The sequence below is a fragment of the Accipiter gentilis genome, chromosome 6 (genome assembly GCF_929443795.1).
Source record: "Accipiter gentilis chromosome 6, bAccGen1.1, whole genome shotgun sequence".
Classification (NCBI taxonomy): domain Eukaryota; kingdom Metazoa; phylum Chordata; class Aves; order Accipitriformes; family Accipitridae; genus Astur; species Astur gentilis.
This window is the reverse complement of record NC_064885.1, coordinates 12,796,782-12,824,534: the sequence shown is the minus strand read 5'-3', so window position 1 is coordinate 12,824,534 and position 27,753 is coordinate 12,796,782. Positions and strand designations below refer to the sequence as shown.

The 27,753-nt window shown below is 47.8% G+C and overlaps 2 protein-coding genes and 2 non-coding genes across 4 annotated transcripts; 2 read left to right on the top strand and 2 right to left on the bottom strand.

The window, feature by feature from the left end:
- Positions 1–828: 828 nt before the first annotated feature.
- Positions 829–2,805, bottom strand: LOC126039775 (C-C motif chemokine 5-like). The gene is made up of 3 exons (XM_049803400.1): positions 2,676–2,805; positions 2,085–2,196; positions 829–1,465 (listed from the first exon to the last, which is right to left on the bottom strand). The coding sequence occupies exons 1-3, from the start codon at positions 2,746–2,748 to the stop codon at positions 1,378–1,380; spliced, it is 273 nt and encodes a 90-aa protein (XP_049659357.1). The 5' UTR covers positions 2,749–2,805; the 3' UTR covers positions 829–1,377.
- A 4,301-nt stretch (positions 2,806–7,106) lies between these two features.
- Positions 7,107–7,178, top strand: TRNAE-CUC (transfer RNA glutamic acid (anticodon CUC)). The gene has a single exon. It is a non-coding gene; the product is annotated as a tRNA-Glu (tRNA).
- Positions 7,179–7,720: 542 nt separating this feature from the next.
- TRNAS-UGA (transfer RNA serine (anticodon UGA)) lies at positions 7,721–7,802 on the bottom strand. Its single transcript has one exon. It is a non-coding gene; the product is annotated as a tRNA-Ser (tRNA).
- A 6,895-nt stretch (positions 7,803–14,697) lies between these two features.
- Positions 14,698–27,424, top strand: LOC126039372 (eosinophil peroxidase-like). Its single transcript, XM_049802450.1, has 13 exons — positions 14,698–14,704; positions 15,655–15,777; positions 16,369–16,462; positions 17,330–17,505; positions 18,131–18,254; positions 20,607–20,736; positions 21,347–21,547; positions 21,643–21,958; positions 23,110–23,270; positions 23,650–23,902; positions 25,321–25,491; positions 26,329–26,566; positions 27,096–27,424. Exons 1-13 carry the CDS (start codon positions 14,698–14,700, stop codon positions 27,343–27,345), a joined length of 2,244 nt encoding a protein of 747 aa, XP_049658407.1. The 3' UTR covers positions 27,346–27,424.
- The last annotated feature ends 329 nt before the right edge of the window (positions 27,425–27,753 follow it).

Below are 27,753 nucleotides of genomic sequence, written 5' to 3'. Positions count from 1 at the left end.
CAGTCTCCCAGCTCCCTGCCTCATCTCCTTGATGCCCTGCTGCCCCCTGTACCCCAGGGTGCCCTGCACCCAACCCTCAGCGCCCACATCCACTCACTTACACCTTTCGTGCCCATCCCCAGGGAGAGCCACCCTCTTCTGCCTGGACCTTGTGTTCCATTACCAAGAATTTGGGACCCCCTCCATACCTAGGCCCGGCTCCATTGCTGGGACCCTCCACCCCTCAGCACCTGAGCAGCATGCAGGCAGGTGCCCTGGCAGGATGCAGGGCCAAGGTCAGTTCAGGTTGTGGCACCAGCTCCTGGTGCACAGACATGTCAGGACTCTGTCCACTGCCTGCTCTCACTGGGAGGATGCTCTGCCAGCTCAGCCTGGCAAAGCGGGTCCACCAGAGCTGCAAAGGCCCTTTGCTGACCCTGGCCTCATGGATGGGGCAGGTCCCCACCTTGTGATTTCCAGACACCCCTTTGCCAAAACCACAGTGGCAAATCCAGTGGGTCCAGCTCTACCAGCTCCTGGCCTTGGCTACTGATATGATGGGGGAGAGGGCTGGGGGAAAGGTCTGGCTCTGCAGCAGCACAGAGGCTGGGAGGAAACAGCCCTGGGAGGTGCTGGAGTCGTGATGGGGCTGCTGCTGCGGTGCTGGGACCAGGGAGGCAATGCAGAAGGGGAGGTTTTTAGGGCTAAGGACTCTGAGGTATTTCCAGTTGGGAAGTTGGGGTTCTTCCCCTCCCTCTCCCAAAATGGTTGTTGTGGGTTCCTATCGGCCCCATTTTTCTAGGCAGGAGGGAAACAACCTCTTCCAGAGCTGACACAGAGGGAGAAAATCTTTATTCTTTGGCACCAGCAAAAGACAGCGTTTTGAGAACAAGGCTGAACAATGTGGTTCTACAATGAGCATCCCGCAAGTAACCAGCATACCACTTGCTCCATTAAGGAGACAGATCTTACTCTCAGCATCCACTGTACCATGGCAAAATTCAGCCAGCTGACTGGGAAGTCAGCCTAGGTTTACATGACAGCACTCATACCTAATTTCGACAGACCACTTCCCACAAATAGCTGTGGGGATAAAATCCCCCTCCCATTCTAGCAGCGGAGGCACAAGGAGGGGACAGTTTAGCCACATGTCACACAGCAGGCTATGCCAAAACAGGTCTGCAAGGCCAGGAGGTCCCCAGCATCACAGCTGCCCATAAGGGTGGCTAAATTATCATGGATAAATGACATCTTTACAAGACAAAAGGAACTTCAGGGGTCCCAAGGTGGCTCAGCAGGTCCTGGTGCTCAGCAGCAGAGTTTCTAGGTCTGTGCCAAGACTCTGCTGGATGGTCTTGCAGGACTTCTCCAGGGCATAGACCTCTCAGCTCCCAGTGCTCACTGCAGCTCCAGGGTGTTCACATATTCCTTCACCCACCTGGCATCAGGGTTAGCACAGACCTCACGGTCCTTCCTGGTGATGAACCTGTCAAGGGAGGTGGGGAGGTGTTACAGCCCCAGATGGGGAAAGGGGCATGAGGGCCTTGTGTCACTCCCCAGGCACATGTCGACCTGCCCTGTGATCAGAGCTAGCTCCCAAGGGAATCATGTCCCTTCCAGGCTCCCATCCCACAAACCCCCAAGCATCAGGGGGCTGCAGAGCCTGCTAAAACCCAGAGGGGAGGGAGAGATCAGGGTCCCCTGGGAGAGCCACCCCCCATGCTCAGATGTTCCTGGCCATATTCAGTGCAGAGGTGAGCCTGGATGCAGTGCGTGGGCAACTGGCATATCAGGTGCAAGACTTGCAGGTGGTACATTATGTGCATTGGGCTCATCACCACTGGGAAGTCCTGTTGGCTACACAGGGACCTCCTTCTCACACCTTATTCCCAGCACCGAGATGGTTCAAGGAGACCACTTATTTCTCAGCTGAGGAGGATGAGTGCTCATGTGTTGCACATGTGACCCATGGTGGCTGCCCCATTCCCTTACTGCAGGTATGGTTCCTCACACCACCATGCTCTCGGCCCCATTGGATGTGAAGCAAAGAGCCCAAAGGCTGGCAGAGCCTTTCCTAAGAGCCCAGAGAAGGAGCCAGTACTTACACAACTGCTGGCTGTGAGCACTTGCTGCTAGTGTAGAAATAATCCTTCACGTGACTCTGGGGCAGCTTTCGTAAGGTGTAGCTGAAGCAGCACACAGTTGTGTCAGCCCCAACTGGAAGAGATCAAGAAAGCCAGCATGAGTCTATTACTCAATAAACTGCACATTCCCCAGCCAAGAGCATGGGCAACCATCCCCTTAATCAGCTGTGGTGCCCTCTTCTCTTCCTCCTTCCTCAGAAAGTCAGCAAGAAATTGCTGTGAACACCAAAGCTTAATTAGTCATTGCTAGGATTGCTTGTTAAATGTTTTGCACTCACTTCCAATGATAAAAATACTTTCAGTCACCCTGGAACCACTCCTAAAGCCCAGCAACAAAATCAGGGGAGACGAAAGCTGAAAACTTTGATACTTACTGGTAAAATTCATCCCGAAGATAAAAGGATGCGAGAAAGGAAGAGCAGACCCAAGAAAGCAGAAGCTATTCACACAGGTTTCCAACCTTTGCAGCTAACATTTTCCAGTTCTGCTTCAAATTCACTGCCATTCAGAGCAAAAATCCACCCCAAGGGAGCAGAGAGATGCTGTACTCACTTGGAGCAGGAGAGGCCTGAGAAAAGAGGAGACCAACAAGGATGATGGAGAGGCACACTGCAGAGGCGTTCATTATGGACAGAGATGAGCTGCAAGGGAGAGGCAGAGCAGACTCTTCCTGTGTCTGATGCGAGGTGCTTGCTCGGTCCTTGCTTTTTATAGGGATGGTGGCCAGCCCCATCAGTTAGATTTCAAGACAAACACTTGGAGTTTCCATAGTGTAACAGAGCTGATGTCACAGCACCTTTGCCTCAGAAATGCTGAAAAAAGGAAACAGTAGGTCTAGGAAATACCAGAATAGCTTTTGTGAGGTGAGGTAACTTTGAGCAAACTGTCATCCACGAGGGCTATATTGACCAAGACAGGATATGAAACCAACCTTGAACAGCAGGTTCACACTTAGATTCACCAACATGCCAGCAGCACTCATCAACCTCATCCCAGCTTCCTCCCTGAAGGTCCTTTTCAAGGACCCAGACCTTGAGGACAAAGGTGCTTAGATCCTCAGAATGGCTCAGGGACAGTGCAGGTCCAGCGAGGGAGTTCTTGCTCCCGTAGTGGGTCTGGGACATGCACAGGGTGGATGCAGGGGGGCAGTGCAGGCAGCATGGGCAGCAGGCACGCTCTGAGCTCTGCTGCCTGTGCAGGCAGCAAGGATGGCTGGCACCCTGGAGACTGGTTGTAGATCTCGGCACCATAAAAAGTGCAGTCTTGGCACCATAGAACACAAAATCCTCCATGCTGTGCTTCCAGTATGGAGCTCAGGACCTTCAAACCCATCGTAACACACCCCAGCATCAGTCAGTAAGGGGAGTGCTTGCCTGGGAAGCCCGACTCGATGATCTGACTCTACAAACACTGTCTTCTCCCAGAGACACAGGGCAAACACAAGTGCCAGCGTGGGTTTGGTACAAGGTGGGATGCAGAAGGCAGAGCAGGAGGTTCCCCTGCCCAGGGAGTGGAGGGGAACCAGCTCTCGTGCAAGCATGTACCCCCGCCCCTTGTGCACACTCACAGTCACAGGGCCTATGATGTGCTCTGCCCAGAGCCCCCCAGCACTGCCCTTGCCACTAAGCAATGGGCTCCCCAGGAAGCATTTCCCCTTTTTCCACCTCTCTCTTCTCTGCAACAGACATCGACTTTACCAGCTCACAGCCTGTGGTTTCTCTGGGTATTTTCACACCCAGCTCCCAGTGACAACTGCCATTCATGAGGCACCATGAGCTCATCTCCCCGGGATTTCCTCACTGCCCCGCGGCCCCAGTAATGCAGCAGGGACCACAGGGCAGTGCTGCTCTCTTCCCCCACCTGGAGACCTCCTTGTGTCTTGGTGTATTGGGGCTGCCTCCCACAGTGTCCCCTTCACCACAATGTCCCCACAGGTGGGGACCAGTGCTGCAAGAGTCCATGGCTTTCCCAACTCATCCTCTGAGGAGACATCCTCACGGTGCTGGGAGTGGTTGTGTCCTGGGACCCCGAGGACTCCTGCCTTCAAAAGCATGTGAAGGACCTGGAGCTGAACCAAGTGACTGACACAACAAGGTTGTCACAAACATGCGGTGGTAGCATTTTGGGGCAGCACAGCAACATGCTAGCAGGTAGTCAGGTTTTGCAAGGGACAAAATCTCAGCTGGAATTTGCCAAGGGTCATCCCACTCTCAGGGATGGAGAGGGGGATTATTTATTGCTACTCCTGTATTACATGTCCTTCAGTATTGCAATTAGCATGTTGTTCTGGCTAATTTATGTATGTATTGCTCATGCCCCAGATCCACGTAGGGTTGCAAAGCAAGGCAACGTATCTCAGCCTTGTGTCCTCGCTACACTAACAATTGCATTTTGTACTGAGCCTTGACCTGTCCCTGCTGCCCTAAGGCTGTTCCTGGGGCTGGGACTTCTCTTTCGAAGGAGCAGTGCCTGTATAAAGTAAGTTTTTACATCCCCACCACCTGCCTCACCACATGCACCTGCACACTCCTTGGCTTCAACATGTAGCTTCTGGGCTGCATCGCTTCCTTGTTGCATTTGGTGGGGTGGGAGTTACTCATCTCCCCTTCCTCTGCCATCACAGACGGACTGTTGGGCTATGGGACACGCAAGTGAACCTGTTTTGGTGTGCTCAGATCTGCTGGCAGAGGAAGGACTATGACAAAATATCTGACAGGTCCAGATAGAGATCTAAGAAACCACAGAGTGATACTGACGCTCCCCCAACCGCAAGGCTGCCAGGGCTCACGCTCCGTTACAGCTTGTAGAGGCAACCAAAACCATGACATCTGCATATCTTTCAGAAAGCGCAGGGTGCCTGCGCCTCAGCCCAGCCCAGCTCCCTCTTCCCCCCACCCGACATGCCCGAGGGATGGCACAATCCCATCTGACCATTGCACAGCCCAGCCTTGCCCCTCACCTGGCCCCGTGCAGGTTTTTGGAGGTGTATCCCGTAGCCCTGACCATCACGGCAGAGATGCCAGAGCGTTGGAGAAATGCCGGAGCGTTGGAAAGGTGCCAGACCATTCATCCTGGCTCCATCCTTGCTCCAGGTCAGCTTTTGCGGGAGGGTGACACTCCTCCCTGCTCTCATCCTACTCTGCACTCCTCCAAAGCTCCCCACCGCCTCCCTTTGCCCTCTTGCTCTCTGCAATGCAGCTCCTTGGGGAAAGGTGGGGGCAAAGGCAGCGGCCAGCGCCTGGGATCCACCAGGCATTGCAGAGAAACCTGGGCAGAGATCGGGGGGGGGGGGGGCATCATGGAGAAAGGGGAGCTGGATGCCCGATGTGCCACTGTGAGCCCAGACCATGAAGGGCTGCAGGGGGGACTATGGGGACCATGCTGGGGTTTGGCCTCAGATGGAGAGGGGAGTTGCACGGGCCATTTTAGGGAGCTGCATGGGACAAGGTGAACCTCGAGGAGGTTTAGCTACTCTGTGTGCACTGACGCCTGCAAGTCAGAGAGATTAACTCTCTGTCGATTTACTTCCCTTCCCAACCACACACCAGCATCCAAGGAGCACCGGGCCCTCTGCCGTCTTCTGCGGGAAATGTTCCCGGAGCCCTTTCATTCATCTCCTCAGCGACGGCTCGTCCATCCATCTCCCGAGAAGCCCTGCAGTGCTCCCTCCTGCCTGCCCAAGCGCACGCGTGGGGCTCTCCTCCCCGCACACAGCCTGGGGCAGGCAGGGCTCCTGCCAGCACCGGGCACCCCCCGGGTGTCATCCTCTGGGGTCAGTGCTCATTCCCCGCGGGTCCGAACCCTGCTGCGCTGGGTGCTGCAGGGACAGGTGACAGGGCTCTGTGCCCTGGGCAGGGGTCCAGGCTCTGCAGCATCCCGTCCTGCTGCCCACGCTGGTAGCAACATCTGGGGAGGACGACACATTTCAAGCCCCTCTCCATCTTCCTATTCAGCAGAAAGCCTCTTTTCTAGGAGGTGAGTGCAGCTGGTGGGGGAAAAGTCTGCTTTTGGTTTTGCCCCAGCCTGACTTGGCCTCTTTTCAAATGTTTTTTTCTTCCTTAAGTGAAATGTATGGGGCCAAGGAAAGAGGCTATGTGTGGCATGCAGGACAAGGGTAGGGGGAATCACAAGCATCACTGCTGCAGGATGCTTGGGCAATGCCAGCACATTGCTGCTGCCTGTGACTTCTGCAAGGAGGCAAAAGGCAAAAGTCTCTGCTCCCTCAGAAGGACTTTCTGGAAACCAGGATCACCTACTCTTTGCAGCTCCAGATGAAGTCTCAAAAGATGGCCCCAAGAGGCTGTTTTCCCCTAGGAAAAAAAGATGCAAATGTTACTCTAAAACCAGTAGGAATGGGGACTCCAGACACACTCCCTCTGCCGGCACAAGGGCTCAGACCCCTGTTTCACTGGAATTCCTGTTTCACTGGAACTCCTGTTTCACTGGAACTCTGCTGGTAACAATCAGCCTGCACCTACACTGTTCTGCTTCTCCTGATGAGACTACAGGGAAACTCTGGCTCGTGCACTGGGAGTCAGGGTTGTTGCGTCCATGAAGCTGGATCGCCTGTGCCCAGTGTGATGTGTGTCACACGAGCCTGGCAATGTATAACAGCACATATGGGGTCCATGCTCCACCATCAGCAGGACTGAACCTCCCTGGTGAAGCCCCAGGGGACTGCTAAGTCTTTTCTTGAGCCATTGGCCATCATTGCCTTCCCCAAACCTGCCTTTGACAATGATCAGAGACCCAGCACAGCCATCTCCTGCTTCCCAGGCTTGGCAAAGAAGAGGTCCACTTGCACAGAGGGTCTTCCCAGTGTCACAGCTCTCAGAAAGGAGCAGGCATCCCTGCAAAGTCCCCCAGAAAGGCTGTGGCATCTATCCCGTCTGGTCCTCTCCTTGGGCTGTGGGGCCCAAGTGGCCCTGTCCCTTCAAGGCTTGGTTGGTGGCCACCAACAGGTCCATCACCATCACCAACTCATCCCTGGTGGTCTAGTGGTCACGGTTCGGCACTCTCACTGCTGCAGCCTGGGTTCGATTCCCAGCCAGGGAAGGGGGTTCCTGCAGCCACCGCAGGTCCCAGCCTTTTCCTGGGTGGCTGCACTGCCCTCGAGCAGTTGCTGGGGTTCAGCATGGGGTTCAGGAGCTCCCACACCCAGTGCATGGTGCTGGGTCAGGGTCGGATGAATTTTTTGGGAGGGTAGCAGCAGCCTCCTGTCCCCCAATGCCATCGGGCTGCACCGCCCAGCAGAAAAATACCGCAGGTGGAGTGGAGGGCAGCCAGGAGCCTGTGATGGGCTGTAGGAAGGAGGGTGTCGGGCTATAGGGAGCAGGGTGATGGGCTATAGGGAGCAAGGTGACAGGCTGTAGGGAGCAGGGTGACTCAGCTGTGTGGGGTGGACATGCTATTGCAGGTTTTCTTCTTGTGATAAGGAGAGGTGCAGGGCTGCCCCACTGAACATGGTCTTGGCCTTCTCCTAAAGGTGAGGGGTCCCTAGGAGATCAGGGCCAGGGTGGGAATAATGCAGGGTGACAGGTCTGTGTCTGTCTGTCTCTCCTGGGGACACGGGGGCAGGGGCTGCCAGTAAAATCTCCCGCTGTGAGCAGGATTTGAACCTGCGCGGGGAAACCCCATTGGATTTCAAGTCCAACGCCTTCACCGCTCGGCCATCACAGCAGCTTGCACAGAGTGTCTCCACAGGAGCCTGTGGCTGCCACCCTACCCCAGGGGACAGAACAGGACCTGATCACACCCTGGGTGTGGGCTGTGCCATCCTGGCTCCTGCTGCACACCCAGCACGGGTACTACTGTTACTGCTGCCACCTGCCCCGCACAGCGCTAAGGCTGCTGCGGAAATCAGCATCCCAGCAGTGCTGGGAAAGGCAACTGGGCACCAGTCACAACATCAGTGGTGGTGACATGGGAGACAGACATGGTGGGAGGTCTACATGCCATCTCGTCTCCTTGTATCCAACAGGAAACTTGTTCCTGGATGACTATCCCCAACCTCCTTTCTTAGTCTGGGAACGTCCCAGCCTCTTCTATCCCCCTCTCCCCCCAATATACATATATTTGTCTCTGTGAAAACAGGTCCAGACTTCACTAACTGAGGCAGACTGACACACAGACCAGGCAGTGTTTTGCATTATAGCTGGCAGGATGACGTTGCAGTTTTGTGTGATTTTCACCAGGTTGCTGCATGCCTTTTGGCTTTTGGAAGAGGTGGTCTGGAGAAAGGAAGAAAAGGTGACTGTTGAGAGGAAATCCTTGCTGAGCGAGGTCTGGTAGTGACCTTGGCCTCTCCTCTGGAGCACAAATATCCTATATGGAAGATAGTCCTAGAAGCACTTGCCTATCCCTGGTTTGGGTGGGAGATAGCTCTGGGAACCTGAGATATCCAAGGCCCTCTCTGGGTTCCCAGGGTTATGCTCCAAAGCTGTGCGAGTGCTTTGCTATGTCATTTCCACCCTGCGCCTCTTCCATGGGGTGTCATTGGCAGGGAGCTGTTTGAATGGAAACCTCACTGTGTAGGAACTGCTCCTCTGTGCTCAGCTCTCAGCCCAAAGGACTGTCTGCACCGCCATCCTCCCTGGCCTCTGCCTCACTTGGTGGTTTGATTTCCCTCCTCCACTGGCCAGGGAGGAGCGTGGTCCTGACACTGAGTCAGGCTTGGCACAGTCCCACAGGCACGGACAGATGCCCAGGCATGGGTGGCCACCTGCTCAGATGCATCGATGCACTGGAAACCAGGTGCTCAAACAATCACTGGACACATGAGATAGTGACTAGAGCAAGGCTAGCAAATGTGATAGAGCTCAAGAGAGGGGTAAGTGAGGGGAATACTGTCTTTGGACAATTATGGCAAGACTCAGGAGAAAGGTTAAGCTTAAATTCATCCTTTTCGGTTACCCAGGTTTCCTTCCCCCTCTTCTAGGTGCCATGTTCGTGTTCAGAGCTGGGAGATACATTCCTTGAATCTCCTGAAGTGCCTGTGAGATTCAGGTTGGGGTATGGCACAAGAGTAGAGAGCCTTCAGAGCTGCAAAGCCACTAACATCCTGATGGACACAGTTAGTGAAGATGAGGTCTATGGTCTGGAATGAGCTATTTCTCCTTACTCCTTCTGAGGATGAAGTACTGTGCATTTGGTATCCAAAGAGGTCTGTTGAGGTGAGGTTTCATTTCAGGGTAAGAGTTTGAACATCCTTCAGATGGCAAACAGAGGAACATGGAGGGGCCAGACCAGAGCATAGAGACCTGCACATTACCAGAGCCCAAAAGGAGGGTTCTGGAGGGGTCTGCAGGGTATATGGAAAGGACCCCAATGGAGGGACCTGGAGAGGACCAGAGGAGGAGCAGAGGGACCTGGAGAGCAGTGGTACTCTAATGGAGGAGCTTGGAGGGGACCAGAGCTTGAAAGAGATGTCTGAAGGGGTTAAGGAGGGCAAAAGTTGTGGTCTGGAGATCTCAGGAACCCAGATGGAAGTGTCTGGGGGAGACTGGAGGAGACCGTATCCCCTAACTGGTTCTTGCAACCTGGCTGGACTCAGACTTTCATTACACTGGCCAGAATTCCCACAATATTTCTCAGAGTTGGTTTGTGGGTTTTTTTTTTGTTGACTTTTTTTCTTATCTAATCTTGTGTCATCAGCTGGGAACACCTATTTTCAACTACAATTCTTGTGATATTTACAGACAAAACAATCTTGCCTAGTAGAAAGATCAGGATGTGTTTATAGAAAAGTCTGAGTTCAACAGAGAACTGACATCTCTTCTCTTGTAATAAATGGCACTTTTCAGTATTATGCAATATAGAAAACCACAAAGTCTGTCATGAGACAGACCTTATTCTTCCTCAAAGAAATGTTCAGACTCTGCTTCTACTTGCAAGTTTTCAGCCTTTGATGTTGCAAGTTTCAGAAAATAGTGACTGCCTTGCTCAAGTGCTGGCTTTGCTCGACCCAGCACACAGTGGTCACCATTCACTGCTGCATCCCATTACCTGATGCAATGTTGAAGACACTTTGTCCTGACCATGAAACAGTGCTTAAGCATCTCACTGGCTGTAATATGATGACATATGATGATCAAGAGGCAACTACTACCTGTGCATTGTGACTACTAATGAACCCCTGCAATACAGACATTCTTTCACATGGTTAAACATTGAATCAAACCACAGAATCTGTGATAATTTTTTACATCTATTCATGTATTAAGCCTCTCTAGAAATTAAGTTGTAGTCCAGGGAAAAGAATCCACTGCAACGAATTACTCCCATGTCTCCCAGCTGGTGCAGCACAATGAAAACCACAGTGAGTATCTAAAGCTTCTTCCACTCTCTCTTTGTTTAAATAAATCTCTGGAGCTTTTGAAGCCATGTATTCTCCCAGGGGCTTTCTAGGGGCCTGACAAGTGCTTCTGCTTTGGTGTATGACTGTGTCCTAGATTTCCAGATAAGATGGGAAATAGTTCTAGAGCAGGAAGATAACAAAAACTGGAAAAATGAAAAAAACATCCTCCTGTTTGGCATAAATGACAGCTGAGGTCTCCTTCTAGACCTGCCAACACCATCTCCAGAGAAGCCATCTCCTACGCTGCAGTCTGAGCATGGGGTCACAATCTGAAAGAAAAGTGGAAGGGTTTGAAGAGGGGTTTTATTAAAAGATGGGGAAGGAAGAAGTTTGGTTCATGAGGAGGAGCTGAAGATTTTATTCATGGAGAGGAGAGGGAGTTTGGTCCATGGGAAGGGGAATAAGGGACCAGCTCCTGCGGAAAGAGAGTTGTTCATAGGGAAGAGGTTTGCTAGCTGTTGCTCAGGACAGGAGTCATGTTTGGACCTTGCAAGCTGAGGTCTTTCCATGGACGGATGTGCGGTAGCTTGTCCTGGTGGGTGTGGTGGGTCCTACCACTGTGCTAGAAAGTCACAGATGGTCTTCCACAGCTTTCCTGCCCTGGGAACTGTGCCTATGGCTTGTGGCAGCGTTAGGTCTGAGTGACCTACCCTGCTGAGTCCTGTTGAGTTGGCATAGCCCCCATGACTGCAGGGACCGCCGAGAGCGCTGCAGGTGACAGCAGCAGCAAGAGTGCTCGGGCTGTCCTACAGTACAGACTGAGAAGGCCATGGATGGTCATCCCATGGGTGTGTTTTCTGGAAAGAGGCACGAAGCAGTCTGTACTTACTGATGGCACTGCCCAGTCTGTTGGGCTCACCTATTTCTGCATGGCAGGCAGAGCTGCTGTGCGCTTGCCTGGAGTACCTCATCGTGGCTATGAAGTAGTCTCCATGGCTGATGGAGGGCTGCACTAAGAAGGCTTCATAGGCTTGGGTGCTGATGAGTGGTGAACCTTTAAAGGAGGACTTCAAAGAGAGGTAATAATATCACTCCTGGGCATCATGCAGCTGGAGAAAATCCTGAAGTGAACACCTCAGTGATGCTAGAAAGACCCGCAGTGCCACCTCCTGAGCATCCCTTGCTGTTGCTCTCACTCCCACACCAAACTGTGAAAGCTCCCACTGAGAGAAGAGTCAGGAATGAGCTGACCATGACATGGGCATGAGGCCCTCAAGCACATGTGCAGCTACTGCAAGATGGGTACCAGCTCCTCCTGGGGGACTGAGGTTTTTGTCTCAGCAAACCTCACCAGTTACCATCCCAGGCTCGAGAGTGAGACCCTGCTGGTGTGACAGTTCCCCTCCTCTAGAGCTGCTGGCTGATGGGGGTAGATTAGTTGAACCACGGGCAGAAGGAAAGTGCTCTGGGTGGGAGAGCTACAGCTCTATAGTGTGATGAAGTGAAGAGGAAACAATCTCTTAGCCAAAATCTTCTCAAGTTTTTCACATGCTTTCAACCCACATTGCTGCTTTGGGGCTGGCTTCTTACATCTTCTCCAGAGAGTATCCAGTCATGAGCCTGTATCCAGACCCTGGATGTACCCTTGAGCCCGTAAGAGCTATTCCAGAAAGCTGGACTGAGCTGTGCAGGGTATTCTCATCACCAGCATTCCCCTGTACACCATCTTCTGAAACTCCTCTGCCATCCAGAGGCTGTATTTGGCCTTGAGCATAGAACCAGATGGCCTTCTCCATAAAGAGTTAAAGTTACTTTTTAGTGCTGCAGCCTTTATGTTTTTAAAGCTGGACAAACTGGTTTTATTAACTGTCACCCCTGAACTGCTGGGAGCTTTTCCTCCTCTACTCACCCTACAATTTCTGTGGGGCTAAGCTACCACTTCTTACTTTTTTCCAATTTATCCTGCTCACTCCATCCCTTTACAAGCTCTGCCCTTCACCCGTTGGAGCAGAAAATGCACTGGATACAGTTTTTTAAACCTCTAGTTGTTCTTCCATGCCACTGTGCCCTGGACAATGACAGACTTGGCTTCAGGCTGTTGGCTTTCAGTAGTATGCAAATAAATCCACAGTTTGAAATATAGGAAAAATATGTCATTGGCAGGTGAAGAAGGAACTTTCTATGTTTGAAGTTGTACCGAAATTAGGTCCTTAATCACTCTTAAACTTGAGACATTGTGGTTCACACATGCATTTTATTATCATAAATGTGTCTGTGTCATGAAAATGAGTGCTAAAAATGCTTACAGGAAAACCAGAGGTGTGTGAAATGGGAAAGGGGAGGATGTTGCTTTTTGTGATTAGGATGGGAAATAATGAATGTAATAATGAGCTGTTTCTTTTTTGTGTTGCTTAAGTTTAATGATCTTGTTGCTACAGCTAATGCTTAATCATGTATTTAGCAAACACCATCAGTGGCCACATAGCTACAGGTTATTAGATTTACACTAGGATTTACAGGTGAAGATCTGCAGCCTGAATAGTAATACCAAGAAGTAATGTTAGTAATACCAAGAGACTGAAAGAGAAGAAATATGCAGTTTCTAAACACTCAAGACAGAGAGGAGAGCTGATGGAGGAGTCTGCTGCTTCATCGGCTAATTAATGGAGAATTAATGCCCTGGCTGCCCAGATGTCTTGTACACTTTGCTAAATGAACATCAGCCTTGGTGGGCAGGATATCCTGGTTTCTCTTGAAGTTCAAAAGATTGCACCAAAACACCATAAATCCTCTTTGGAGGTGACATAGGACAGCTTACCTGTGGACATGTTGAAAGCCCTGGGTACTGCACTTACACCCAGGCTTGAGTAATTGGTAGGACACGTATCATGTTAATACAACATTTGCATGGCAGATGATTCCAATCATGGGAGCAGCATTGGGCCACCTGCAAATGTTGGCACACACCCTCAAAGGCAGACGGTGTCCTTTTACCAAGGGCAACCGGGGGTTACTAAACTGTCACTGAGACGCTAATGCAATTGCAATGACACGTATCACAAATATAAAAGAAATAACAAAACCACCCTTCAGGTACCTCGACTTCTGCTTACGTACATTTTGTAGGCAGAAAGCTGGATGGACAAGGTAAAGCACCTGCCAGGGTGATCAAAGTCCCCCTGGTACTAGGGGCTAGCTTCTGCTTTTGGTTTTCAATTTGTCTTTAGGGCAGAAATATTGACATTGTATTTTCAGCTTCTGAAAACCTGACATTCACAAATCTTTTTTTTTTTTTTCTCCAGATTTAAAATGATACATGTTTGTTAGCAGTTTCCTTTCTCATATTTTCTTTTTATTTATTTTGGCTTAATAAGAACTGTGAAAATATTTAAACAGTAGGAAGGATTGTCTACCTAATCTTGTGAGATTTACATGGCTGATTGTCAGTTAGAATTCAGCATTGTCTTTTGTGATCAGCCTGTATAGCTGTCGTCATCCATGTTGAAGTGCTCGTCTGGCCCAACACTTTGTTCCTTTCCAGACATTTCAGGATGGAATCTTCCATTTTGAACCTCTGGCCTGTTCTTATTTACACAGATATAACATTGTCATTGTCGATTTTACTGTGTATAAGATTTTGCTGAAAACAGCTCGAGCTTGCTCTGTGCAACTGCCTTGTTCTTTGTCCAGTCTTTGTCATCCACAATGATCAGCAGTTATTTTTATATGCATTCCCAAATCACTGGTGATCTGACTACTGTTTAATTATACAAACCTTCTCACTAAGTAATTTTAAGTGGGACACAACTTTGGTTTTCCTGGATACAAATTTTGGCAGGTCCACTGTTCAGACAAGCTGTATTTAGACCTTGGTATACTCCACAAATGCATGTTGGCAAAACAACGCATTTCTGGCTTCCCAAACCATCAGAGATGTCAACCAAAAGCGAAAAGAAGCCAAATTTCACCATCATCCTTTTACCATCATAAAATTAAGCCAATCTCTTTCACTTGCAGAAAAGAAATGTGTGCCTTTATTCTTTTTCCCTTTTTACTGATTGGTCAAAAAGGGAGTCAACATTTACGCAGAAGGAATGGAGAAGTGTGCACCTTTCTGCTTAATCCAGGAAAGCAAACCAGTAGATATTTCCTCTTGGCTCAGTCTGGTCCCAGTTTCTCCATTTTTGGCCACACCCAGGTCAGACCAGGCTACTTTCTGTCCTGGTGCAGGTGCTATAAAGGAATGGCTTGTTTCCCAGTCCTACCAGCTCTGCAGAGATGGCAGGTAAGATCAGTGCTTTTAAATTTTATATCTGTATTTGACTGATTTGATATTTCTGGTGTGGGTATTGGTGCATTCCATGGGTGGTCCCAAGGAAATGAGGAAACAGAGTAGAGCATTAGGAGATGGTGGTCCTTCATACTTACTTCTCCCCCCATATGTGAAATACATTTATTTTGAGAAACAAGAAAAGACAGCTTTTCTGCCTCATATATGTAGCAGTACCCTGCACAATAAGATTGCAAGGAATAAGCAGCCTTCAATCCCTTTGAAGATGGTTGAAGAGTTGCCACAGATTGTAAATGTAAAATAACCTGCCCCACTGTGAGTTCTTCCAAATTTTGTCTGTCCTTCCTGTTCTAAACAGTTAAAACATTGACTAAATTACTTAAAATATATCTAATTGTAAGCTTTTTGCTAAAGATCTTCTTTCAGGGAAGGCACTGTGTCATATGAGAACAGTGGGTAAACATTTCTAGCATTAATGTAAAAAAGGAATAGAGGCAAATTTCAGGGAGCATCAAGAAGACTAATGGAGGTGGTTGAAGGCTGGAAGACCGGTGCTAGACATAGCAGCTTGTTTTCCTCAGTAACAAGACAGAGGGGGCAGAGAGGGATGTGTGAGGTATAACCTCCTTTAGACCAGCCACCTGAGAAGGACCCTCCCAAAGGCAGGACACTGCCCTCTTCCATTGCACCTTCCCAACAGTCTCCATCACTGAAGCCTGGACTGTAACTTGGCTGCCTCCTCCTTGACAGTTACTCAGCCCAATTTACTGAACGTCCCACATCACAGGGATGTCCCTGTGTCCTGCTAACATTTATGCCTACAGCTACAGCCCTCACCAGCCCGAGTCCCACTTACAGACCTGATCAGAGGGGTGCTGTATTTTATTCCTGGATCCCAAAAGAAATACTCAAACCAACCCTGTCAATCTCTTCTGATGCTTCAGTGAAGCCCTGCCCATTCAGAAGATTTATGTTGCATTTCTCTCTAGGCATGAAACCAAGAATTATTCTCTTAGGATCCATCATCACTGTCTGCTTAGTCGGGGCAATGGACTCCTCCTTAAATAGTAAGTTTCTGTTCCTCCTTCAGCTGTGCTTGAAAGGGTGTGAGTCAAAACTCAGTCTGAGTTCCTAGTTAGACATAGCTCCAACACCAATTTGAAATAACCTGTAGATTGACCTGCTAACAATTAAGTCAATACCTAAGAAACTCGTCTAAGGAAATTGCCTTTTTAATCAACAGGTCTTCCAAGCACATGATCATCATTTTGTGACAGGGAAACTGGGTGAGATCATATATTTGGCTCCTTCTATGCATTTCCCTTCTCACAGGGAAGAATAGCTTCAAAAACGAGGGTGAAAAATAACTCCCTAAAAGCCTCCCAAAGCCGTCAGAGCCAATTCTATGAAATGGATAATAAGCTACCACTTTACAGTCACTTCTTGTCCTGTGACTTTCAGGACCTCAGCAATGGGATGAAGCAGATGAGCAAGAGAAGCACAGATAAAGGTGTCCAGGTAGCACTAAACACACAGTGGGAACTGCATGTAAAGCGAATGAGTGCACCTCAGCACCCAGAGGTGGGGTGGGATGTGTAGCTCCTGGTGTACATTACAAAGTATCCTCAATTTCTGCTTTTTTCTTCTTTTTTTAGTAGAGGACTCAGAGGTACTATCAGACTCCTCTCTTCTGAGCAGCATTAGTGAAGCCAGGCAGCTGGTAGACACAGCATATTTACATGCCCGAAAAAGGTGAGTCCTTTTTGCATGAGGCCCCCAACATTATAAGGAAATCAGAGAAAATATGTGTATGTTTCTTCTGCTTTTCAATGCATATTTATTATAGAAACGCCTTTGTTCAAGGGCTCTCCCTGTCATAGCTGGAGAGACCCTTTTGCCCAGTTTGTCTGGATTCTAGTGTCCTGTTTCAGTGCCAGGGCCACCCTTCATCACCCAAAGCTTTTGCCTCCTCACCTACACTGCCATGGGCACCTCTCAGTAGTCCATAGTGGTAGGGGCACACTGGGCACATGTTACATCCTCTCCTGGCTGCTGAAGTTCTGCCCCTCTCCAGAAGGACCACAGTTGTGCAGACAAACACCGTGTCACAAACAAGTCTTGGTGGAAGCCAAACCCCAGGTATCCCTCCATATATTGTCCCAAAAGTCTGGTTCCAGGAAGCAGAATGCTCTGTGGAGGAGTCTCTCTGCACCCACCCTACAGAAGGTTTTTCATTGTGCAAGAAGGAGCCATGGGACCGGGAAGAGATGCAGCATGGCCAAGGTTGTCTCTCTGTTCACAGGATATATCTTATGACATACTAAATGTAAAATTTTGTCCAGTCACTGAATAACTCAGTTTTCCACTGATCTAGCTTTCCACATGATATAACAAAATTTATCGTGGCAAGGACCTAATGCAAACTTGAAGTAGGGATCACAATGATTTGTTTGCAAAAATCAGTGCAAAGTGCAAAGACGATGACCAGCCAGCTTGTCCTAGGTGAGCAGAGCCTGCCTGGGACCCAGCAGCACTGTCACATCTAAGTACACCCAGCCTAGCATGACAGAGGAGGTCTGATTTCAAAGAAGGTGCTTCATGGGACTCTCTTATGTTCAGCTTAAAGAGAAAACTAGAGGAAAATGTTGCCAACTCAATGGATTTCCTGAAGCACTTAAAGGACCCAGCAGGAAGAACCAGATCTGCAGTTCGTGCTGCCGATTACTTGGAAACTACTTTGAAACTCCTCAAAATAAAGCTGCGTCTCTCTGGGAAATGGACACTCAATGTTACAGGTAATGTGATTTAGACCAAACTGTCTTACAAACAGCTAAGAGCAGAAAAATCTACCACAGCAGGAGTGTCAGAGCACAGCTCTGCCATGATCTAAATAACTGGTCATAAAACCCTTGCCCACAACAGCCCCCAGTGAATAGACTTTAAGCACGCTCAGAGGCAGGTCAAACCACCTGGTGTTTTATTCATCATCTTTGGCAGTGCCTGTCTCATATCTTTGATGATAAAAGCAGCCTAACAATAAGTGTGATAAACCTGGGACAAAACGTGTGGAATGCCAGGAGGGTCTGACCGCTGAGAAGAGAAGCCCATCTTCCACTTCTGGTCCTCACCCCCACCTGCCCAGGTTGTACCACCCTGCAGGGTCATAATTTTATTCCCAGTCTAGGGTAAAATGTTGCTGGTGACAATGCTCCCCATATTCCCCTGGAAAGTTGTTCCATGCCAACCTAGTTTCCCTAGCCCAGAGGTGAGAGCTGATCCACAAAAGGGTTTAGGCACCGAACAATTAAAATCCTCGTGTTATATATACGCAGCTCTGACTCAGACATTGACCTAGAATACCAAGAAGCTAAAATAAAAATGAGTAAGAGCAGATGTTATTCTGCACTGTTTCTCTTGCAGACCTCCTAGACCAAAAACAGAAAGAGATGATTTCCAGAGAAACAGGCTGTGACTATCAGATTCGTTCCATTAAATGCCCAAATCATGACATTTACCGGACCATTACTGGGGAGTGCAACAACAGGTAGGGTTTGCGTGTGGACAAGGAGAGTGCCAAGTCTGTACTTTGACCCAGGATAGATGGCTCAAGGTCATTTGTGTAAGTAGCTTTCATCAAGGCAAGAAAAGTGAAATGCTCATTTTAGTGGTCCCTGTAATGGATGTTTCATTTCTACCTATGCCTGGCAGGAAAAAGATGTCATTTCTTGAAAATGTCAGGTTTCAGCCCATTGCCCTCCGTGTGCTGCTTTGGGTGGAGGAAGGGACTTCTTGGAGTGGGGGAGGTGAAAAGTTGAGGAAAGCAGATTTTGTGGCTATGAAAGCCAGCCTCTCACTCCACTTGAGGCTCCAGGAAATCACCCCTCCACTCTTCTGTAGCATGGATAATACAAATTTCCCCAGACTGGTTCGTATGAAGATATTCAGCTATCAACATATCTCATCTCTGTGGCTGCTGTTGTGATGCATAAGGATGGGAAGTAAATAAGACTTTAATTCTTGGCTCTTCTAGCTTCATGTATTGTGTATCCTTATGCAATAGCTTCCCTCCTGGTTCAAACTGGGGACATATATTTATTTCCTTGTTAGCTTTTTTTTGACCAGAAGACGGCAAAACTTCGAGCCTAATACTTGGAAGTCAAGGCTTGCTATCCTGTTCTGCCATAGACTTGCTGCCTGGTGTGCTAACTCCAGCCCCCAAGTCTGAGTGGGACTCGTATCTGATGTGCATCTGGTATGAAACAGATGTGCCAGATGTGAAGACATAGCAGAACTCTGCATCACTCATGCAGGGAGCTCACATGGTGCTAGTGTTACAGTCAGTCTGTAAGTTTACCTACAGATGCCAGAGCCTTCAGCGACCCAAGGACAGCAGTGTCCATGCTGACTTTTAGGCTCAGGTTAGTTAGGGTTGTCCTTGGGCTTGCTAATCTAGTGGGCTGCCAGTGAGATAACAAGGCACTCAGAAGCGAGGGGACTCTGTGGTATGTTAACATTTTTCCAAGGATCTTGCTCAGCTTGAGATGGACACCATGGGATAGCACTTGAATATTTTGCAAAAATCTGCCTGCAAGGACAGTAATAGCAATCAAAACAAGAGCCGTGGTGGTACTGGGTTCTCAATATTTGATGGAATTGCCTCAGCTATGGTGTGGCTAGGTCCTGCACATGGGTTGGGGCAATCCCAAGGGCAAATACAGGCTGGTCTATGAGTGAATTGAGAGCAGCCCTGCAAAGAAGGACTTGGGGATATTAGTGGATGAAAAACTGAATATGAGCCAGCAATGGGTGTTCACAGCACAGAAAGCTAATTGCATTCTGGGCTGCATTAAAAGAAGCATGACCAGCAGGTCAAGGGAGGTGATTCTGCCCCTCTACTCCACTCCCATGAGACCCCACCTGCAGTAGTGTGTCCAGCTCTGGGGGCCCCAGCATAAGAAGGACATGGACCTGTTAGAGCGAGTCCAGAGGAGGGACACGAAGATGATCAGGGGCCTGGAGCACCTCTGCTATGAAAACAGGCTGAGAGAGCTGGGGTTGTTCAGCCTGGAGAAGAGAAGGCTCTGAGGAGACCTTATAGTAGCTTTCCAGTACTTAAAGGGGGGCTACAGGAAAGATGGGGAGGGACTCTTTATCGGGGGGTGTAGTGATAGGTTGAGGGGTAACAGTTTTAAACTGAAATAGGGTAGATTTAGATTAGATATTAGGATAAAATTCTTTACTGTGAGGTTGGTGAGACACTGGAACAGGTTGCCCAGAGAGGCTGTGGATGCCCCCTCCCTAGAAGTGTTCAAGGTCAGGTTGGATGGGGCTTTGAGCAACCTGGTCTAGTGGAAGGTCTCCCTGCAGGGGGGCAGGGGGATTGGAACTAGATGATCTTTAAGGTCCCTTCTAACCCAAACCATGCTATGATTCTACGATTGCAGTTTGAGAGGTTCTGTGTTGGACATGGGGAAAAACTTCCTGAAGGAGCAGCCTTGGCACAGGTCCCTGCAGAGGTGGAGGATCTTCATCCTTGGAAGCCTCCAGCCCTCAGCTGGACAAAGGCATGGCCACCCTGATCATTGATGGTGGCGCTACTGTGAGACTGATTTTGTGTGGTGCAGCAGTGGAGGCAGAGGTGCTACAGAGATTTAAACGCCAAATAAAAGTAATATTATGGCATGAGAAATCTTTTAAAAAAGATTTTGTCAAAAAAGTTCATTTTTCTCTGCAGTAGTAATCTCGATATTATTTACTTCTCAGTGTTTTCTGGCTATTACCTCTGTTACCAGAGTGATCAGACACGGATTAAAGGGCCGCAAAACATTAGTCTCTACAAGTCTGTTCATTTCTGAAATAATAACCGGTGTTTGCTTTTCTTCTTGTGATGCACCAGAAAGCATTCTCATCTGGGGTCCTCAAACCGTGCATTTGCTCGCTGGCTCCCAGCAGCGTATGAAGATGGCGTGTCTGTTCCCAGAGGAGCAAGTGAAGGAAAGCTGTACAATGGATTTCCACTCCCGCTGGTGAGAACTGTTATTCTTGTCCAGATAACAGTAGTGGGCACTGCCCTCGCTGCATCCATCAGAAATGAAACAGTGGCAACATCTAGAGTCTAAATTTCTTGATCCTTTCCTCTGATCTCAGGAACTAATTTGAGGCTTGTTTTCTACAACTGAGCTATGGCTTGGGGGGGTATTTTTTGTGGAGACAGAAATGAGCAAAAAGGTTGTGAATACTTTACTAAGCAGAGCATGGACCACATAACATTTTTAGAAGTGTGCATCCCAAGGTTTGATGCAGACAGCACCACAGTGTCTCAGATACACCAGGATGTTTATACAAACCATAAGGCTTGGGTGTTCCTCAGCCATCTTCTTGACTTTCTGGATGTGTGCACGTACATCAGTTTCGGCCATGAAAGGCTTTACATGAAGATGGGCTTGGCTGAATGACTGTCGAGTCATGTCTGTTTTGATAGAGCTGGTGCATGGCATGGGTCTGTTTAATGCCATAATTAACTGTTATGAGCTTATCTAAGATCGTCTTATGCATGATCTCATAGTGGGTGTTACACTGAGAGGTAAATTCACCATGGTAGAGATAGTCACACATTTTCGTTTTGATTTTCTGCAGGTTCGAAAAGTGTCAAATGAAATTGCTTACACAGCCAACAAGAACGTCACTCAGGATCAAGAGCTCTCTCTTGTCTTCATGCAGTGGGGCCAGTGGGTCAACCATGACATAGACTTAGCCCCCGCCAGTGGTGCAGGAGCAAGCCCAGAGCTTCACTGCGAGAATGATTGTGCCTTCAAGTCCCCTTGCTTCCCAATTAAGGTACCCTGACTTCCATTCCATCCCACGCTATCTTAAGACAGTAAAAATAAAACTCCATGACTTTCTGAGACATTGCTTATGTTTGTTTGCTTTAGTTTCCCCCTGATGACCCACGGATGCTGAGGTCGAACTCTTGCATGCCATTCATCCAGTCGGCATCCATGTGCAATCCCAGGACGTTCACTCGTGAGCAGATCAACGCTGTCAGCTCATTCATCGATGCCAGCACGGTGTACGGCAGCGAAGACTCTGTGGCAAAGAGTATTAGAAATCAGACAAACCAGCTAGGTTTGATGGCTGTGAACCAGAATTTTACTGATGCGGGGCTGGAATTATTGCCCTTTGAGAACAAAACAAAAAGTATTTGTGTTCTCACCAACGAGAGCATGAACATCCCCTGTTTTAAAGCAGGTAAGGTGCATCTGTGGAGTAGTTTTCAGTGGCCCATGAAGTCACAAAGAGTTATTATGGTCAGGTGTCTGATCTGTCTTTATATTTGCATGAGGAGCTGCAAGACATGATTGTGTAAGGTGAAAGACAGGAGACCCTTCCCCAAATTAAAAAAGAATAATAATTGAACAATAAGTGTTTAATTAAACATGAAAGTTATTTTGTTTTATTTTCCCAAAAGAGTTACAGCAAATCATCCTCCCTTTAAAAAGTCATTTCAAAGGTAGAAGAAATTTTCAATAGAGTAACCACCAGCGTTTGAAACTTCTCAGTGACTTTTATTCCCCCTCCTGCCTAGAATTCACCATTCAGTTTCCAACTCAATCACTACAAACAATTAAATCCTCTTAATCAATTTGGTTAACTCTTCCTGGTACCACATTCTAAATTTTTAATATTTCAAATATCCCAACCTACATCAGAAGACAAGTCTAGAATTTTGTCTGAAATGTAAACAAATTGATGACTCAAACCACAGAATTTATTAAAATGGGAAGTGATCCATCATAAGCACATTAAAAAAAATTATAAATGTGAAGCTTGCAAAGTCAATCACAAGAATATAGAGTGTTCCCATTGCACATTATTTTCTCATTCCCTGCACACAAGAACTCCCTGCTGAGTGAGGAGATACTCAGTGCCTCTGCCATCAGCTGTCAGAGGGTCTTCACTGCATCTCCTCCAGTTTTCTCTCAACATTCCTGCTGAAGGCACATTCACAGACCTCTCAGAGGTGTTTACAACTTGTGTGAACTGAGACAAATTTTCAAAACCAAACATTTACAGCACTTATATGAAAGAAGATTGTATCCTTGAAGTATGAAAGGAAGGCAGACATGAGATTTTTTTCAAAACGAGACATTTACAGCTGCTTCATGTCCATGTGCATTATAGTTTAAATTTCCCAAAGCCTCTTATCTAATGATTTTGGCTAAATGGTTTGAACAGAGAATGTTTTGTCTGTGCTGGAAAGAAATATCTGGCATTAATAATGACTGCTAGGAATCTTAAGCATGAGCATTACTGCCAGTAACACTGACTCTTCTAACACAAAAACCTGCTGCTGAAATAAAAAGCAATTTACAAAATTCCTAAAATATTTACATTTGTAGGTGACAAACGGGTAACTGAAAACCTAGGACTTTCTGCACTGCACACTGTCTTTCTACGTGAACACAACCACCTGGTTATGGAGCTGAGGAAATTAAATCCTCACTGGGACGGAGAAAAGCTTTACCAAGAGAGTCGAAAGATTGTAGCTGCCATAAACCAGGTACTGATCACTGATCACTGTTTATCATCCACATGCTTAGGAATGGTTTTTCCTCCAGGAAAAGGAGGAAAAACATGCTTTGCAGACCTAGTGGAGTTATTTGTGGGAGTTGAAAATTGTGAATAAGGATGCTCCATCTGAGACAGCATGGTATCCAGAGTACTTTTAATCCGTTATTTTACCAATTTATCAATTATTTATTATAGTAAATAATTTTAATATATTACACCAAACTCATGCCATTGCTACAGCTATTTTTCTGAAGATCTTAATGAACTCTGCTACTGGATGGAGAGTTCATGTTCATGTTCTGCACCTGACTTTGATGGCATTTCTGCTACAACTGCTGATGACTTGCTCTGCTTTCGTGCTTTTTCAGATAATAACATACAGAGATTACCTCCCACTTCTGCTTGGGGAGGAGACCAGAAAGTGGATCCCTTTGTACAGTGGCTACAATGACAGTGTGAATCCTACAGTCTCAAATGTTTTTTCCCTGGCTTTCCGATTCGGTCATACGTTAGTACAGCCTTTTGTATCCCGTCTAGATGACAGTTTTCAGCCTTTGGGTTCATTCTCCCATGTCCCTCTTCATTTGACCTTTTGCGCTACATGGAGAATTATAATGGAAGGTAAGAACATGGGGCAGCCAGCAGTCCTGGTGTGGTCCTGAAGCAGACACTCAGGTGGAGGTCAGCTGGTAAGACACATGAGCCTAGACTCCCAAAAATTCTTTAGCTCCATTTATTTAACTGACCTCACATGAATTACAGTGCCGTTCAACTTGGAAGGTGCTCATGACATGTCTACTCAAGGGGCTGCAGACAAATCTGTGGTCTGCTAAACGTGAGGCAGCAGGACAGTCCTGCAGAATTGTCACCAAACAGAGCCTAACATTGGTTCTGCATTGTACCCTGGCAAAGGACCCTTGCCAAAAATCATGTGCTGTTATACTCCAACCATTGAATGTTATCAAGCACCAGCTACTGCAGAAGCAGCCACATTGGAGCAGGATTTTGCATCAGAATATACAGTTCTGTACCTTCTTTTGCACAGTTTTTCAGTGCTGTCTTCCTCAGTTCACTGCACGGTAATTGCTTTCATATTCTGAGCATGTCACTAAATAACCAGAATATGTAACAGATTAAACCTCCTTCTCAAGTTGCTGTACATCTCAGCTCAGCAAGACCCGACAGCGTGAGTATTGCACTTTCACTCAAATAGTGCAACTGCTCATGCTGTTGCAGGATGCATGAGGCTCATAATGCCAAATGTCAGTCAACTAAAATTTAGGTCAAGCTAAGCTATTATATTCCTCTGTAATTAGTAGGCATTGCCAGAGGGTGGTCCATCCAGTTTAACTGAGCTAAGACAGCATAATTGCTTTTTAGCGGTGGCCACCTCTCTTCATGACTCCAAAGGGAGTTATAGGATCCTGCTCTTATACAGCTGATATGTACAGGCATGAAACTTTCCAGGGAAGACAAATTTCTCTTCCAAAATGAGTTATCTAACTAATTAGGGAAAACAGACCAAATTGCACACATGCAGCCAATTTTCCTGTGTTTTACTAATACTGTCTTCTCAATGGCTATGAAAAAGACATAGACAAACAGATTCTATCATTGTATTTACTATTTTAATAAATAATTGTCAATTAATAGCTAATTATAAACAAAATCAATTGCAAAACCTAAACCTTGGTCAGAGCCCCATGTAACAGTACATGCTGGGGACTGACAGGCTAAGGACCAGTTCTGCAGAAAGTGACCTGGAGGTCCAGGTGGGCAACAAGTGGATTTAGGGCTGCAGAAGGGAAGGTTGAGGGATGGAGGTGGGGAATCTGGTTACTAAAGGGAGGCCTCATCTACTGGCATACGCAGGTATGTACCTATGCACTAGTATATGTTGAAATGGAAATATGGAGCTAGGTGAACCACACAGCCCAGAGTAGAAAAGACATCTCATGCAGCACTGTTTCAGCTGCACAAAATGGACCATCGAAGCTGGAACTTCATACAAATCTTTTCCTGGTTTGGAATGGTTGCAGGTGGCATTGACCCACTGATAAGGGGCATGGTGGTTGATCATGCAAAACTGATGAAACAGAATCAACTGCTTGTTGAGGAGCTCCAGAATCACCTTTTTGAACAGACAGAGATAATGGGTCTTGATCTAGCAGCCCTGAACATGCAACGGGGAAGAGATCATGGCCTTCCAGGTAAGGAGACACAAGTCCACACGTCCTGTGAACAATACTCTTTTTTCTTCTGCTGTTTATAGTAGTTCCACGAATCTACTAAGCTTTTTCCATACCAATGGGAAGAAACAGCACCTTGATTTGAGGGCAAAGGATGGATAGACAGTCAAGCTCAGGGAAGAAAAGGCCTCAGTATTATAAAGATCTTTTTCTGAGGGATTTAAGAAAAGGACAAAAGGCTTAGAAAGCAAAGATGATAGTTGGAATAATGTAATAAAGAGGGGTAGAAGCAATGGTGTATTGCAAAGAGAGGTGGTGTGGGGTACAGAAGGTACAGATGCAAACCAAGTTCAGCTTTCATGTGGGCTAGATAGACCATCTGTGCTTTGTTCTTTGCCCATCAACGCTTATTTTGTGTCTTCAGACAACCCACAGCTTTGAGCAGAAGTGGCTTGCACCCACAGGTATGATTGCCCCCAGGCACTGGAGAAGAAGGGGTGCTCTTGAGTTAAGCACAACCAAATGTTGCTCTTTTCTAGGACTTTGATCCTAGAAGTTTTCCCTCCCCAAATGGCAAAGACTGGTGCATTCCCCTTCAGCACTAGGTAGCTCTAACCAACAGGATGCAATGAACCTGTAGTTGTGTGCAAAGACAAGCCAAATTGTGTGCATACAAAAAGGACTGTTGAAAATATGGCACTTATGGTGACCGTCTAGACAATAATGTCTTCCAGATCCTTTAACGCCATGAGAAGAAGCAGACATTGCTCATGGGCCAAGAGGTCTGTTTAGCTCCTGAGCCTAGGCAGATGGTGGGGAGACATGAGTCGTGATCAGCCACGGTTCCTGCTTTTGCAGGTTACAATGCCTGGAGGCGCTTCTGTGGGCTCTCCCAGCCTCAAAACGTAGATGAATTGTCTGAGGTGCTAGGCAATTCCGAACTGGCCAAGAAGTTCATGAAATTGTATGGGACCCCGGACAATATTGACCTCTGGATTGGGGCAATTGCAGAGCCCTTTGTTCCCCAGGGCAGAGTTGGACCCCTCCTGGCCTGCATCATTGGCACCCAGTTCAGGAACCTGCGTGATGGGGACAGGTAGGTAGCCCTGAGAGCTGACCTTTCCCATGGCATTTATTATGGGAAAAAACGCTGACATTTCATGTGACACACTAATCCAGCCCATCTCCAACATGCCAGTGACTGCTCCCAGCAAGGCTCAGACTTTGATTTTAGCCCAGTTGCCAAAGGAGTCTCTTTTTGCAGCCCATTCCTGCAGACCCATGTGGTTGAGGAGCACCAGCTCCAGGCCATGGGTGATCTGCAGTAGTCTTTGCCTGAGGTGACATTTGCTCTCAGAGTACAAAAGAGGAGGCTCAGTCACTGCAGCCCAGCAGCCTGGTGATGCTGTGTGGAAGAGGCAGGCTCTCTGCACTGGTGGGTAAGTGGCAGAATCCAGACATGGCCACACTGGAGACACCTCTTTCCAAGGGGGTGCGCCTGCTGCCTGATGAATCAAGGTGGATCTGAGCAGAGACTCACCTTGCTCAGATTCCCATCTTGGGAAGTATCCAGCACCAAATGCCTTCAAGGAGACTATAAACTGCTTCTGAAAATATCATTGCAGATTCTGGTGGGAGAAACCAGGAGTTTTCACTCCGCAGCAGTTGCATGCACTGAGAAAAATCTTACTGTCAACAGTGATCTGTGACAATACTCATATAAAAAAGATACCCAGGGATGTGTTCAAGATCAACAGTTATCCTGAGAACTTTGTTGACTGCCATGAGATCGACAAGCTCGACCTCTCACCCTGGAAAGATGAGCCTGAGAGTAGCACAAAAGGTACACAGTTGTTTGAGGTCTGTCAAAAATAATAAATGCCCTACAAGGTCAGACTCTTCCATGCCTAAAGAAATAAAAGAATTAAGGTCATCTCAGTGGCTCTGCCCCCCAGAAGACCTTGACCATCCCTTCAGCCCCACTCAGACACCACTGGAGGCAGAGAAGCTGTTAGCCTAGTCTCCTTGCAATCCATCACCTTCGTCATCCCTTACTAGACTCTCTCTTTCTCTTCAGCTAGATAGGAAATCCCTGAAAATCCAGTCTGTTCTGGCCCTTGTGAATGTGTCCTCTAAATACCTTATTCCAGGACAACTGGAGTCTTACTTCACAGGAGGGGTGCCCATGAGGAAATTAATTGGAATTAGCCAACCTGCTCCAAATTCATACTCTGCTGCTCCAAGCCCCTGCTCTCCTCTTGCCTTCCCTAAAGCTTTAAAGCA